Source organism: Mixophyes fleayi, chromosome 2 (assembly GCF_038048845.1).
Source record: "Mixophyes fleayi isolate aMixFle1 chromosome 2, aMixFle1.hap1, whole genome shotgun sequence".
NCBI lineage: Eukaryota > Metazoa > Chordata > Amphibia > Anura > Limnodynastidae > Mixophyes > Mixophyes fleayi.
Window position 1 is genome coordinate 269,897,780 of NC_134403.1, and position 15,637 is coordinate 269,913,416.

At 39.1% G+C, this 15,637-nt stretch overlaps 1 protein-coding gene across 3 annotated transcripts in view; it reads left to right on the forward strand.

Moving 5' to 3' along the window:
- Positions 1–15,637, forward strand: part of LOC142138998 (C4b-binding protein alpha chain-like) — a 104,166-nt gene that overhangs the window by 72,670 nt on the left and 15,859 nt on the right. For all 3 annotated transcript variants that reach the window (XM_075196210.1, XM_075196211.1, XM_075196212.1), the window contains exons 11-13: positions 6,030–6,109; positions 8,321–8,509; positions 11,554–11,745. In XM_075196210.1, coding sequence (XP_075052311.1) covers positions 6,030–6,109; positions 8,321–8,509; positions 11,554–11,745 — 461 coding nt within the window. The remainder of the gene's footprint in view (positions 1–6,029; positions 6,110–8,320; positions 8,510–11,553; positions 11,746–15,637) is intronic.

Consider the following 15,637-nt stretch of genomic DNA (forward strand, 5'->3'; position numbering starts at 1 on the left):
GTTACCTGCTTAGTTCCCCCTGCGCGATGACGGGGGTGCGGGTTGATTTCCCCTCCCCCGTGGGGGGTCAAGTTATAGTCCTCTAGGTGAGCTTGCGAGTTTTGGCGGGATATACTTTGTTAAAATAGTTTACTTGCTATTACTATGTAACGTATAAGATTTATACTCTTTTATACACCAAAAGTTCCACTTTTATTTGTTGCAATGTGAATGTTTACATACTTTCAGGTTAAATATTGTTCTTTTCTTTTTTCTCTTGACTGTATTTCTTATCTTAAATGTTAACTCGTCACATGGGTGTCTAATGCTTCCACCACCACCCCACATGTTACCTATTTTGCCACTGCTTCTCCTCTGTGGCAAATGCTCTAGCCCCATTCCTCAGGCTAGTTTTGTTTGTTCCCTCTTGTTTTGTATTAATTTAATTTATTTATTTTAATTTAACTCTTGATCCTAAATTAGATAAATCACAAACTTCGACCTTAAGTAGTGCATGGACCAACTTGGGACATTCATTAGCTTTCCACAAATTACTGGTAGAATATGACCTCTATGACATATTGTGGGTTAATTTTCCAGGGGTTAGGCAATACATTTACCATTCAGCAGTCTGTACCAATTACATGGTCTGACCACGCCCCTGTTGAATGGTCCTTGGACCTTCATCAAACTAGGATTCCCCCTAGGCCCTGGAGAATGCCTTAATACCTTCTCTCCTCCCTAGAACAGAAAACTGCTCTTTCGGAAGCCCTATCGCTTTGCACAAAAACTAATAGTCCAGAAGGTACGTCCTTAGCCACACATTGGTGTGCATTAAAAGCAGTTCTCAGGGGTAAAGCTATTCAAATAGACGCCCGCATGAAAAAACATTATCTTAATCATCAAAATACCCTTGAATCTCAACTAACCAGTCACTCCCCTCTAAATCACTACAGAAAGAATTGAACAACATAAAGAAACAACTAAACACCCTCTTTATTTCTCGCATGAATACTGCCTTAACTAAATTACGTAAAAAATGCTATGCTCTAGGGAATAGGGCAAGTAGGTTATTAGCATGTAAGCTTAGAGGCAAACAGGCTCGTAATAGAATTAAAGCACTCCACGATTCTCGTGGCATTAAATCCCATAACCCTGCTGAGATTGCAAACCTCTTTGCTGACTACTACACTAAACTATACAGCCTGTGTGATGATAGCAGTACTACCCAGCCCACCTCAGACTCAATCTCTGATTTTTTGGCTCATTTAAATCTCCCCACCCTAGATAATGATAGCCTGACATCTCTTATTCTCCCCTTTTCTCAACAAGAACTGGAAGCAGACATTAAAAGTCTCCCAAAAGATAGGGCCCCTGGTCAGGATGGATGCACTTATATCTTCTATACCACCTTCCAGAAAACCCTTGCTCCCCTACTTACCTCTCTCTATAATAGTGTGATGGATGGAGGTAGCTTCCCGGCTGAAATGCTTGAAGCCCAGATCATCACCATCCCGAAACCGGGTAAAGACCCCTCCGAGTGCAAAAATTATATTTCTATAGCCTTATTGAATACCGACCTGAAGATTTTTGCCATACTTCTCGCCACTCAATTAATCCCTTTTCTTCCTCACCTTATCCACCCGGACCAGGTAGGCTTTATACCTGGTCATCAGGCATCTGACAACACTAGACGTATCTTGCATGTGCTGGACTCTGTATAGTCTAGCCCAGACGAGCTGGTACTGCTCTCCTTAGATGCGGAGAAAGCCTTTGACAGGCTCCACTGGTTTTATCTGAGGGAGGTCTTAGTCAAATTTGGCCTCCAAGGCAATATTCTCCATTCAATATTAGCATTATACCAGTACCCAACAGCTAGGATTTTTAGTAATGGCTGCCTGTCCTCTCCCTTTTCTTACTCTAATGGAACTAGACAGGGATGCCCTCTGTCCCCCCTTATGTTTGGCCTTGCCATTGAACCCCTGGTCCAAACAATATGTTCTGCACCTGACTTCCCAGGGATCACTTTTAACTTCCCATAAACTATGCCTGTTTGCAGATGATGTGTTACCAGCCCGGAGACTTCGTTAGTGGCTCTGCAACTCATTTTAGACCGATACAGTGCTGCTTCTTTTTATAAATTTAATGTCACTAAATGAGAAGCATTGCCTGTTAATATCACCCCCTCCTCCCTTTCATCTTTGCAGAAGATGTTTCCTTTTGTGTGGGTACAGAAATCCTTATCATATCTGGGTATCCAGATTACCCCTAAGATTGCTGACATTTTGGAAACCAACTATGCCCCATTACTCCAACATCTTTCGCTACTGACCAAGGGTTGGATAAACTATGAGGTCTCCTGGCTCGGTCATATTGCCTCATTTAAAATGATGTTGGTCCCGAAATTAATGTATATCTTTCGTATTATCCCTTATGTTGTACCCAAACGTTATATGGATGTTCTCTACAAATTGATGTCATCGTATGTACAGAAACAAAAATGTCCCTTCCTGGCTTACCAACGTAGCCCTCTACCAAGAGACTTGCATTTTAACTTATCTTAGAGATTGGTCTCTTCCTGTTAATGCAAAGCTGTGAGTAGATCTAGAATGGGGCTCCTACTAGACCTGCTGTGGACCGCTAAAAACGCTCACCTCTCTTTCCCCCGTCGTCTCCTCTCTATATTCGATGCTCTGTTGATTTGGGATAGATTAATGAACCGACATCCTGAACTATCACTACCAGCTCTTAATATCTCCCTTCAGGCCCTCTCTAAACTTATCCCTTATAACCTTACCACCTGCTGCTCTAGGGGTTTGATCTTTGTTAAAGATCTTTATGCTCAGGACCTTTTCCTTCCCTTTTCTCTTATCCAGGAGCGTTTTAATATCCCTGCCAAACATTTTTTTTAAATACGCTCAAATTCGCCACTGGCTAAGCTCTGCCTCCAAGACACGTCACTCTCTATCTCTACCTCCCCCCCCCCCCCCCCCGTGGTTGACAGACAGACTCCCGCGCTGCCCCCCTTCACTGGAACTACCTCCCTCGCTCCATCCGTCTCTCACCCAATCTGTGCTCCTTCAAGCGGGCACTTAAAACTCACCTGTTCCTTAAGGCCTACCAACCATCCACTTAACCTCTCACCTCTTCTGTTTCTCCCCAGGCCCATTTTTTCTCTCCCCTTTGCTTCACTGGCTCCTTTCTGTGCCTGATTTTGTTTACCCTCCCTTAGGATGCAAGCTCGTATGAGCAAGGCCCCACTTCCCTCCTGTCTCCATACCTGTTCTTCCGCTCCGTCTCTACTGTATTTGCCTGTCTGGAGTTTCTGAAGTACTGGTACTTTGTGTTTATTGTTCTGTACTGTTTTACCCTGTATAGTCTACTGTTTGTGCCGTGTACGGCGCTGCAGGAAACCTTGTGGCGCCTTACAAATAAACGATAATAATAATAACAGGGGAGGAATAACCTTTTGGTATCAATACCTCCAGTCCCTTACAGTCCCCATCCCAAACCAATTGGGAATTGGACCTCCACCTTAACCTTTTCCCCCAGCAGTGGGAAATTATTTACTCTACTTCACACCACATATCTAAGTGCATCAACCACACAGAGATGCACGTTAAATTGGTTAACAGATTATACCTCACTCCAGCCAGGCTCCATGTTATGTGGCCCTCCCAGACGAAATCATGCTGTCGTCAATGTAACCGAACAGCTGATATATTTAATGTCTTTTCGACATGCCCCATCATACGTCCCCTTTGGCAAGAGGTTTTTTTATTTTATTTCTACCGTTATGGGGGGCCCCAATGACATGGATCCAGGCCTGGCACTACTTCATCTATAGCCCACCTCTGTCCCTAAACATGACAGATATCTTCTGGATCATATTCTGATAGCTACCAGAGCAGTGATAGTCCAAAACTGGAAGGTCGCTACTCCCCCTACGTTACATAGAATCATCTCTAAAATCTAGCATAGTTTCGAGATGGAGACGATCGATATGTCTTATTCTACCTCTGCATTTTGCCACCATCATGAAGTGGCTAAAGTGGCACCTATATGTTACAGAGGGAGCCGGAGAGTCTGGTAGATCCCCTTCCCCCTCTCCTATCCATTCGCCAGAAGCTCTACTTGATTCCCCCAGGTCGACTAGTAGGTTAATATTTCCACTTTCTCTTCTCAGAAGGTCTATACTTTTTACTTTTGGCAATGTTATGTTGAACAATGTTTCTTCTTTTCGATTGTTTATTATTATTGGTAAATAATGTGTTACAATACTCGTTGAGCAACTATTTCCCCTCCCACCTGGTGGGGGGACTCTGTGTGTCTCCCCTCTACCTCCCCTCCCCCTTCTCCTCTTCATTGTTTAATCCCCTTTTTATGTTCTGTACCCCATATCCTTGCAAAATTTCTCAATAAAAACTTTATTGATAAAAAAAGAAAGGAAGTCTTGATAAGATGCAATATTAATAGGCAGTTTAGTTGTTTAACTAATTTTAAATTAAACCAATAATTAAATAATAAACAGGTTCCTAAAATAATTTAGGAATCTGCAATTAAACCAATTAAAGTTGAACTAACTTTAATTGGTTTAATTTCAGATTCCTAAATTATTTATGGGTTAGCCATTTATTTAGGACCTGATTCATTAAGGCACGTATTTGCTGATTTTGAACGTATCCTGTGCAAAATCACTCTGCGCATGCCCAGATCCAGGATATACGGCTGTGAACGCAGTCCTATCCCCTCCTTCTTCGAACACAAAGGACACTCACTACAGCCTACGATTTCTGTCCTAAACTCAAGCACATGCAGCAATGTCCAAATCCTGCTCTGGCCATCTCAGTTACTTGTTTTTCAGCCATATCTCTTGCTCCAGCTATAGGGCTAGTCTAAGTCCTGAACAGTAGTTGTATGCATTCTATAACATGTGTTTGCAATCAGGACCAACTGTAAAAATTTATTTTATGCTCAGTAGACATTGCGAACATCTTAATAAATTTAGTTCATAGAAGAAGAAGAAAAAAAAAGAAAGAGCACTTGTTTTATAACTTATCATTAATGCCTGTATTATAAACAGGTGACATTAATTCAATATTTTTTTACTTTTTTGTTCTGTGCGTTCTTTTGCAATTTTATAATCCACATATGTATTGGACGTATCCTGCAGCATCTTGTATAGTAGAGCACAGCAGACCTATGCCCGATTTCAACAGCACACATATCTTGAGATCTGTGCCTCAGGGGTGTGCAAAGCCTAAATACGTGTGTATAATAATAAACGCAGGCTGTCCTCAGTATACGTGCTTTGATGAATCAGGCCTTTAGAGTGCTGGTATGTAATGTATATAATAACTCCTTATACTGATAATTGGGACATTGCTCTAAATCCTGGTAACATCAGGTGATGGTGCACAAGAGATAGAGTTGTTCCATAGTGTAATGTTCAGAATGTGTTTTCCCTGACAATCTTGGTAAGTCAAATAAACCCTAAGAACCTTGGCACAGAACTACTGAAATATAGAAGCCAAGGTAAGACCTTCAGTAGATGACATCTAGGGTTATGTAATTTAAGTTGGGGTTAAATCTTAACTGAAAAAGTCAATCGACCACTGCATTACAATTTGTTTAGGACTAGTACCTACAGCTTTAAACGCCCTTTAACACTGATTTTCCAAAAATAATGGAAGCAAATGACCTATACACATACACTTTTTGACAATTGTTTGCTACACTTTGCTTTGTGTCAGTTTACACCTGTGTACCGTTCACAAGCATTAAAGCTCAGTAACAAATGACGGCGTACGGTACACAATGCTGCTGGAAGCTTTGAGAATACACTTCTGCGAAGTGCAGTTTATATTCTCTATGCTTTATAACAGGCATTGTGTATCAATGATCGTATGTAGGAGCTTCTATTCAGATGTATATGCAAAAATATAATACCACAAGTGTAAAAATATTTGTTGATGCCACAATGAACAAAGTGGGTATTCCTGTAAGCATTTATATCTTTTATAAATGTTATGTGTACTGTTTCACTTTAGGTACGTGATGAAGTCTGCATTAAACTATAGAGAATGTCAAGTAGATGGAACTTGGAGCACAGCAGATCTTGCTTGTAGAGGTTATTATTATTATTATTATTCCCTCATTCTATCCGACTCTCCCCTAGTCTGTGCAGCTTCAAATTGGCCTTGAAAACTTGCCTGTTCTTAAAAGCCTACCAGCAATCCGCCTAACCATCTCTCTATGCTTGATTACCTCACCTTCTCTCATCCTCTATCTCTCATATGCGCTCCTCTTGACCTAGATCCCCCCCCCCCCCATTGACTCCCATTGTTCCTGCTGTTTGTTTGCCCTTCCTTCAGGTTAAGTCTTACGAGCAGGGCCTTCTTTTCTCCTGTCTTACTACCTATTTTTTCTCCTCAAGCCACGCTGGTACTAGCAATGCTTGAGCTTTTGGCATCTTAGTAGTATTAGTATATTGTTCTGTGCTGTTATACCTTGTATGGTCTTTTTTATAATCTGTTCGACGCTGCGGACATCTTGTGGCGCCTTATAAATAAAAGATAATTATTATTATTATTGTACTGGAACTGCTGCTTCTTTCACGATTGTGTGATCTTTTCCCCACACTTCAGCCAGTTAGTGCTCAGTCTTCACTGTCACAGTCCTATTGTAGACATATTTGTCCTTTACTGTGGCATCTGTATGCAACACACACATACAGATAATGATGGCAGTCAACACAGCAGATGAGAGGAACTGCAAACAAACACGTCCACTATGCATGGGGCAGAAAATAAATTAATACCAAGCTTCCATTCAGCTGAGTAACAGTGCAACCTGGGTCAGTACTTCCCTTCTATCTACATCACATTGCAAGAGTGGAGGGAACTCAACCGAAATGTAACGACAGTTGAGGAGACTTGGTTTGAGGGGATGGTCTGGGATCTATGCATTGTGGCTGCAAATTGTGTATCTGTGCATTGCAGCTACAAATTGTGTCTCTGCCCATTGTGGCTACTAGCCGTGTCTCTGGGCATTGTGGCTGCTAATGTTGTCTTTGTGCAGTGACTGGCAGAGTCTGCAGTGTAATCTGTAGGGCCACTGTGTTTTGATACTGTGTACTTTTATTTTTGGTAGATTGGGGTGTTTAGTGATCAATGTATGAATCTCAAAGAGTAGTATGTGCATTGATTCTGTATTCTACATTGCGTATAACATTTGTGGGTACCATAATGGTAACACAGCATCAGATGTAATGATGATAATGCATATTTAATAAAGAGCTTCATTGTGGTCCTACCACAATAATTTCCAATGACTAAGCTCCGTTGATGAAGCCGTGATAACATTACAGTCAAACACCTCGGGAATACTCGCTTTCCTATGGGAGACTTAGTTTTGCTGCAAAAACCAGAGTTTCGAGGGGGTTTTCTTTGCTTGAGGATCTTTTCAATCTCTCGGCATTGTTGCGCCAAAGTAATGAGTACTAGGCTGTACTAAAGATGTTTCCTTCTAGATTGGATAACAGTTTAGCCACCTCCTACACATGGGAAATGAACGTATGCATTTGAACTGTTTCCCATTTATGGGATTTGGTAGAGGAGAAATCCCTGGTCAGATATACAAAGTAGACCCACATATAATTGCAGTGGGTCTACATAAATGTTAAGCCAACAACGTAGTAGTGATCCTCAGTACAGAATAGTTTATACAGAAATAGATCTGCATGGAAAAAATGTCAACATCTGACGTGTGGAAAACAATATTTGGATAAGCCAGAAACTTGCAATAAAGTAGTGTGCAGAGGTAATATTGTCCAGATGAAAGGAAGAATAGTTTCAGTTTTCAGCTTTAGCTGGAAAAATGTTGGATATTTTGGTAAGACCGTAATCCAAAACATACATTAAAATTTACCATAGAGTACTTAGCTGAATGAAACATTAAGGTTTTGAAATGGTCCAGAATATTATTAAAAATCTTGAATCTATAAATACAGCACATGCAAGAATACCTAAAAATATTTCTGAACTAGAAGAGTTCTGCAAGAAAGAGTGTAGGAAACGGTAACAACAGAAAGGTTCTTTACTTCTGCTTTACAGTAGGGACTGCATGATTCCCATGGCATGTACATGTAGTGTATACCACTAAGACATTTTTAGTTTAGTGACTATTTAAACATGTAACATGTAAACCATCTGCCTTTTATCAGTTATGTCTGCTATTTATATCATGTCTGAAGTTGCGCCATTTAGTTTCTGTAATTTTGAAGTACTGATGTTTTAATTCCTATACTGCATAGAATGCTGAATTGTTGTTTATTTCTCAGCTGTGTGTAATCCTCCTCCCACATTTCCTTATGCGGAGCTTGATGAAAGTTTTGCCAACCTACCCAACTACTTTAGCGGTACAACGGTGCAGTACAACTGCAAACAAGGTTACAAACGTGATCCTAATAAAGACAATAGCATAACTTGCTTAGTCAACAGCTGGTACAAGCCTGACCAGTTCTGTTCACGTAAGTACATCTTGCTAAAACTTAAGGTATGTGTTTGTACATATATAAAGACAATACTATAACTTGCTTAGACAAAAGCTGGTCCAAGCTTGACCTGTTCTGTTTAATAAGTAAGTAATTTTTATCTGATCACCTCTTAAGTTCTAAGAGAAGATGAGCAAAGAAAACACACAAACTATTATGCACAGATTCTAAACACGGTTACAATTCATAACTACCAATATAAAAATAAAGGCAATTCATTAACATTATCCATAAAGTAATAAAGCATAAAAAAGAAACAGCAACATAGACTTTTTGTTATGCTGAAAGAAAATCGTCTTCAGCGCACAAGAGAAACACCAACCATAACAACAATTCACAGAAACACCTAATCAAAATAGTAAATAAAATATCTGACACAATAGTAGACTTGATATAAACAATGCCATAGAAATATGAAATCAAGCAATAATAAGTTACTCCTAAAATAGCAACCAGTCCTTGCATAAAAAGTTTTTCCAGCCCTTGTCTCCTTCTTTCTAAGAAGTTCTCCTCAGAGCTACTGTATCTTTCCAGACCGCACCCCCCTTGTCCAGTTTTATCCAACTTTTTATTGGTGATGAAATAATTCCCAACCACTCCTTTATGTGTTCTTGTTACTTTTACATTACATAAAGTAGAAAAATTACAAACTACCATACACAACTTAGTACGCCTGATTTTTCCCAGTATATAACAATCCCTCTGTTGTTCTCCGTTTATGTATTGGGACAATATCCTCTGTGCAATTACTTTATAATATTCCCTTGGTTACTGTACAGGTTAGTGAGAGGGTAAAAACACAAATCCATCTGTTTATCTCCTAATTATTGGGACAACATCCTCAGTCGAAGCTATACTTTTACGACAGTTATCTCCATCTCGGTCACATTAGTTATCTGGTTACATAAATATAATAGGTAATTACAGATATCTATCTAACTATACTTCACTATACAATTTCTTAAAAATATATTTTTGTTAATTGTTTTGTATTTATAACCATTTATACTATTTACACGCAATCTAAAAGTTCAAACACATGTTATTGCAAAATATATATTATGTTTTATTATCATTTTGCAAACTACCTTGATTGAGCGATACTGTTGACCAATAAGGATGCAATCAGCAGTCTAGTTTATGTAATTGCCTCTTACATTTGGAGTGCAGCTTTTGGATTATTATATGAGAGAATGTTCTGAATTTTCCACATTTAAAGTCAGACAGCAGATAAGACAGGAGTTTTACATTTTGGGCTAGATTTACTAAGCTGCGGGTTTGAAAAAGTGGGGATGTTGCCTATAGCAACCAATCAGATTCTAGCTATCATTTATTTAGTACCGTCTACAAAATGACAGCTAGAATCTGATTGGTTGCTATAGGCAACATCCCCACTTTTTCAAACTTGCAGCTTAGTAAATCTAGCCCTTTGTCTCTTGATCCTTATGGTGGAATGAAACACAGTAATTTAAGTATAAGATTATTGAATACCTGAAAAAGGTGCCCTAGTAGGTCCATTCACACACTTGATTTTAAACCCATAGTAATCAAGATTTTCTAAATCTGTGGAGAGGTCTCAAAAATGCAGTACATGCATGAAAACATAATTATATTTCTAAGCTAGAAGAGTTCTGCAAGGAAAAGTAGAGGAAAATCTCACAATATAAAGGCTCAAGAAACATTTGTAAGGTTTACCAAAAGAGTAGTTTCCAAGCAGTTTCTCCCCATACAATTTTGCCAGCTGGGTGACATGAAGAAGTAGCCGACTAGGGGCCTTCGCAATAATTAAATGTTAAAATCCTGACCTTATATTGATTTAACCTTGAGATTAACATTTTATATACAGTATTAATTCTTCTTTTCTTCATAGAGGCCCAGTCGTCTGCAGCTTTTTTATAATCCTAGTCTGTAGGATCTGGTGCTTCTAGTAAAATCAGCATCAGATTATTTAGTGTGCTCTGCTTCTTGTGATTCCTTAAACACGTTTTAAGTAGAAAATCCTCTTTCACATTCAGTTGTGCTTACAGGTATAGTGTGTCCAATAGCAGCTAGTTGTGTTAAATGTGGAAAAGATTCTTTGAGCTCAGTTGTTGAAAAAGTATGCATTATTTCGTTTTACTTTTTACTTTTTACTCTCGTTCAAACAATTTTGACGCCCATTCTAGTGTACCATTTTCATAGTTTAAGATTGCAGGACTTCCAAATTTAATCTAATGCTCAAAAATAATCACACAAGCCTCATTTGGATCACAGCTATCAGTGGCGCACGCAGGGGGGGTTTCTGAGTCTCTAGAACCCCCCCTGCGCTAACTAAGTGGCCACTGTCCTATACAGCAGACGCGGCTAGTGTATACAGCACCGCCGCAGACGCTTCTTAGACAGCGCGCGGCTGCTGTATAGGACAGCGCTGGCGAAACTGAGCTGCTGCGCATGCGCTGGCGCTCTCTCTCGGGTTTTTTGTTTGTTTGTTCTTTTTGGGTCGGCGGGGAGAAACACCCCCCCCCCCTCCCCCGACAATCCTCCGTGCGCCCATGGCTATCTGTATTGAAAACTCTTGAAAAACAGAATATGGTTTACTTCTAGGTGGTTAATAACTGTGTCTATGTATTTACCATAGATATTCATCTTAAAAGCAGTAGCATTAGCATCTGACCGCTCACTGAAAATGCAGAGAGTGGTCATAGGAGGACCACTTTCACAGTTCAGCAGTGACTGTTCCTGCTGACAACCGGGCCCTTCCTTTTATAGAAAGGGAGAGATCGTCTCTCCACTGAAGTTTGATGACGCCCGGCACTGTGATACGGCCGAAACTCGTGCTGCACTGACGTTTCATATAGAAATGTCAGTGCAACTTTCGACCGCGCCACAGGGCGGCAGAGGTCACTGCATCTGTCTTTTATTAAATATGTCTGATATTTATACCATGTCTGAATGTACTCCATTGAGTTCCTGTCATTTCGTATTACTGGTATTTTAACTAATGTACTGTATAGATTTCTGAACTGCTATTTCTTTCTCAGCTGTGTGTAATCCTCCTCCCACAATTCCTGATGCGGAGCTTGATAAAAGATTCGCCAACCAAGCCAACTACTTCAGTGGTACGACTGTGCAGTACAATTGCATAAACGGTTACGAACGTGATCCTAGTAAAAACAATACCATAACTTGCTTAGGCAAAAGCTGGTCCAAACCTGACCAGTTCTGTACAACAAGTAAGTAATTTTTTCCTCCTACCGCTAAAACTAAGGTATGTGCTTATAGATAGATATTTCATTTTGAATGTTTATATGTACTCTTGTTAGTGTTAGGTTACAACAGATTACATTGAGTTGTCTGGGTTAAGGATATTACAGTCTTTATGGTCTTGCTACTGATGATTTTAGCTAATGTACATGCATGTGTAAAATGACACAAAAGATTTGGAAGCAACCAGACATATTTATATATTACATAACATATGGAAAGTGGTGGGAACATTTTCTGTTTTTATGACATTACCATTATCACTAATAATAAGCATAAATAATGTTAGTTGTTGTATTAAACAAGTTTAGTTAAAATTCTTAGTTTAAGCCTACGTTTATGGCACAAATATAGTTAATAGTAATACTGTTAATTTGCTCCCGCCCCAGCATCCCCTGAACAGTTTTTTATACAATTCTACAAACAGGTTCGCAAGACTGCTATGGGCGCAAAATTCGCACCCAGTAACGCAAACTTATTTGTGGCCGAATGGGAGAATAAGACAATTTGGAATAACAATCCATTTATCCAGTTTTTACATCTCTGGCGTCGTTACTTAGACAGCGTTCTCTTTATCTGGACAGGACCCAAGGACACTTAAGCCCTTTTTCTCAAATACATCAATAAAAAATACCCTCAATCTTCACTTTACCTCTGACACCAGTTCTGAGTCTGTCCAATTTCTAGATTTAGAAATATATATCAAACACAACCAACTAGAGACTAGAATTTTTTAAAGAAGTGGACTCGAACTCCTATATCCCCTCTACCAGCAGTCACCATAGAAACTAGATACAAAGCATTCCAAAGGGGCAATTAACTAGATTATGTAACTGTTCCAAAACAGCGGAATATGATGAGCAAGCCGCATGTTGAAGGATCGTTTTTTGGAGAGGGCATATGATCAGAACATTGTAGAGCAGGCTCTGTCCACCGTCAGGAACACAGATAGGAAAAGCATTCTCTGTAAGAAAAATGATCCAATTAAACCCATTCATATTCCCTTTATCAGTAAATTCAACCATGACTCCAAGAAAATTGAATACATCATTAGAAAGCATTGGAAATTTTTGTTAGGGGATGATAAGTTGAAGAATCTACTACCAGAGAGACCAAGATTTATATACGCAAAGGCAAATAGCCTCAAAACCACACTTGTGAACTGCACTATTCCACCAAAAAACAAGATTCGGGATAGCACATGGCTTAAAGAAAGGACAAATGGGTTCTATCACTGTAACAGGTGTATGGCATGTGAAGTGGGCACCATTAGTCACACAAAACCATCCACCAGTTTTTCATCCTACACCACTGGTGAGGAATTTACTATTGACAGCAGACTCACATGTGACTCCACAGGGGTCATCTATCTCCTACAATGCCCCTGTGGCCTACAGTATATTGGTAGAACCATCAGAAAATTACATGTTAAAGTGCCGGAACATCAGAGGAATATCCATAAGGGTTTCGAAAAACATAGTGTTTGTGAACATTTTTCCACGCATCATTCCAAAGATACATCCCTACTTAGATTCATGGGTATAAAAATAGTCGCAAAACCCTGGAGGAAGGGGAAAATACATGAAACTGATTTCAAGGGAGGAGTCCAAATGGATATTTAGGATGAAAACCCTTCAATATTGATTTCGAATTAGGGCAATTTTTCTGAACATCATGCAGACACTGGTGTGTATGTATACGGATATGTATATGTTATTTTTATTATTACCATTTATTTATATAGCAGCACTAATTCCACAGCGCTGTACAGAGAACTCACTCACATCAGCCCCTGCCCCATTGGGGCTCACAGTCTAAATTCCCTAACACACACACACAGACAGACTAGGGTTAATTTTGTTAGCAGCCAATTGACCTACCAGTATGTTTTTGCCTTTGTGGAATTCTCAATGACTTTTAGCAGACTTGCCAACTCCATGTTCTCTGTATGACATAGTGGGTTGGGCACGATATAACTATACTGAGATTTCCGACAGGCAGAAGTCCTGCAAAAAAACAAAACAAAGAAAATTAAACAGACTTACCTTCAATCCGACGCTGAATTTGACCGATGGAAACAGCATGGTGACAGCAAAGTATTCTGATGAAAGAACTGTGCGGCAATGCAATTCGACAACTTTGAGACGTCTGTCAATCTAAATTTAAACCGGCAGTGTGGGGACCACTAAGGTAAAATGTTTAAACACTTAACCCCACATTGCCGGTTTAAATTTAGATTGAGAGACGTCGCAATGACGTCAAATTGCATTGCCGCACAGTTCTTTTATCGGAATACCTTGCTGTCACCATGCTGTTTCCATCAGTCATCTCCAGCTTCGGATTGAAGGTAAGTCTGTTTAATTTTCTTTGTTTTTTTCAGTCTTTCGTTTTTGTTTTTTTTGCAAGAATTCTGCGTGTCGGAATGGTGGGAATCGTAAAAACGATTACCACCGGACATAGTGGACTGCACGATCAGTCCCAACACAAGAGACTCGAGATTATTTGGACTTTTGATGACCTACCTTTATTCTGAAAGTGGAATCCTATAGACTCAAGTCTGTTTTGATTTATAAACGATGATGTTTTGATCCTAAAGCTATATACCGGTTTTATAGGTTACATATGCAGAAGAGTTACAGATAACCGTTATTCATTTTGTGATACTATTCACCTGTTCTCATCATCTGATACTGCACCTGTGCCGTTAGGGCTGGAACCCTGTTTTACTTTGTATTTTTTCTACTGGCAATTAAATGTATTGCCATATCCTCTGATATCACCCGATTCCATAGTATTGATGTGTGTATGTATGTATGTGTGTATATATATATATATATATATATATATATATATATATATATATATATATATATATATACACACTCTATATTAGCCTACTGTGTCATCTGTATATTAGCACTATACATGTACCTCCTTGCGCCTAGGTAGTTATTTCCAATTTTTCTATGTTAACTAAGGGTTGAACAATTTTTGACTCCCAGTGGCTGCAATCACTACAGTCTTACTATCACTAGAGAACTCTGATCTCTAACCTCAATTATTTAGCAATGCCTGGTTCTCTATCGGTAGTATAAGATGTTGCAGGATAAAAGCCTTTGAATCTGCACAATCCATGGTGGCATGGTTTTACCAGAAAGCTAAAGGCACATGTGTCAGTGAGTACTAGCAGAAGGTAGCTGATTCTTGCTAATGCAGTCCCAGGGTGAAGTAATAACTGTATATCAGGGATGCTAAAAATATGGGTGTCCCCTTTAATTGGCATGTGTTTTTGCTATAAATTATTGTGAGCTCAAATTTATTTAAGATTATTACTGGAATACAACTACTCAGGCATAATGTTTCTCATTGTTGAAAATATAAACAGAAATTAAGTATGTAAATATGTGCTGTGATATGCTAACCAGCTGAATATACCCATTGCACCCCAGTAGCTGTGTTAAGAATTGTAGTGTTATTTGTTTAATGTATTGTACTGTTATACCATGTACTGTCTTGTTGTTTGCTCTCGGCGCTGTGGACCTCATGTGGCGCCCTATAAATAAAGGATAATAATAATTGTATAGTGTTTCTAACTTTATCTATTATTTACACCCAATTTAAAAGTACAAATGTTATCACAAAATAAATACTAATCTGTTTTATATTTCATCTTGCAAGCTACCTTGATTTAGTGATAATGTTGACCAAAAAGAATGCTATCGCCATGGTAGTTTCTATAATTGCCCCTTATTTTGGCTTCAATGCAGATTTTGGATTATACTATAAGGCAAAATTCTGGGTCTTCTGCATATAAGTCAAGGCAGCATATAAGACAGAAGTTTCACATTTTTTTCACAGTTT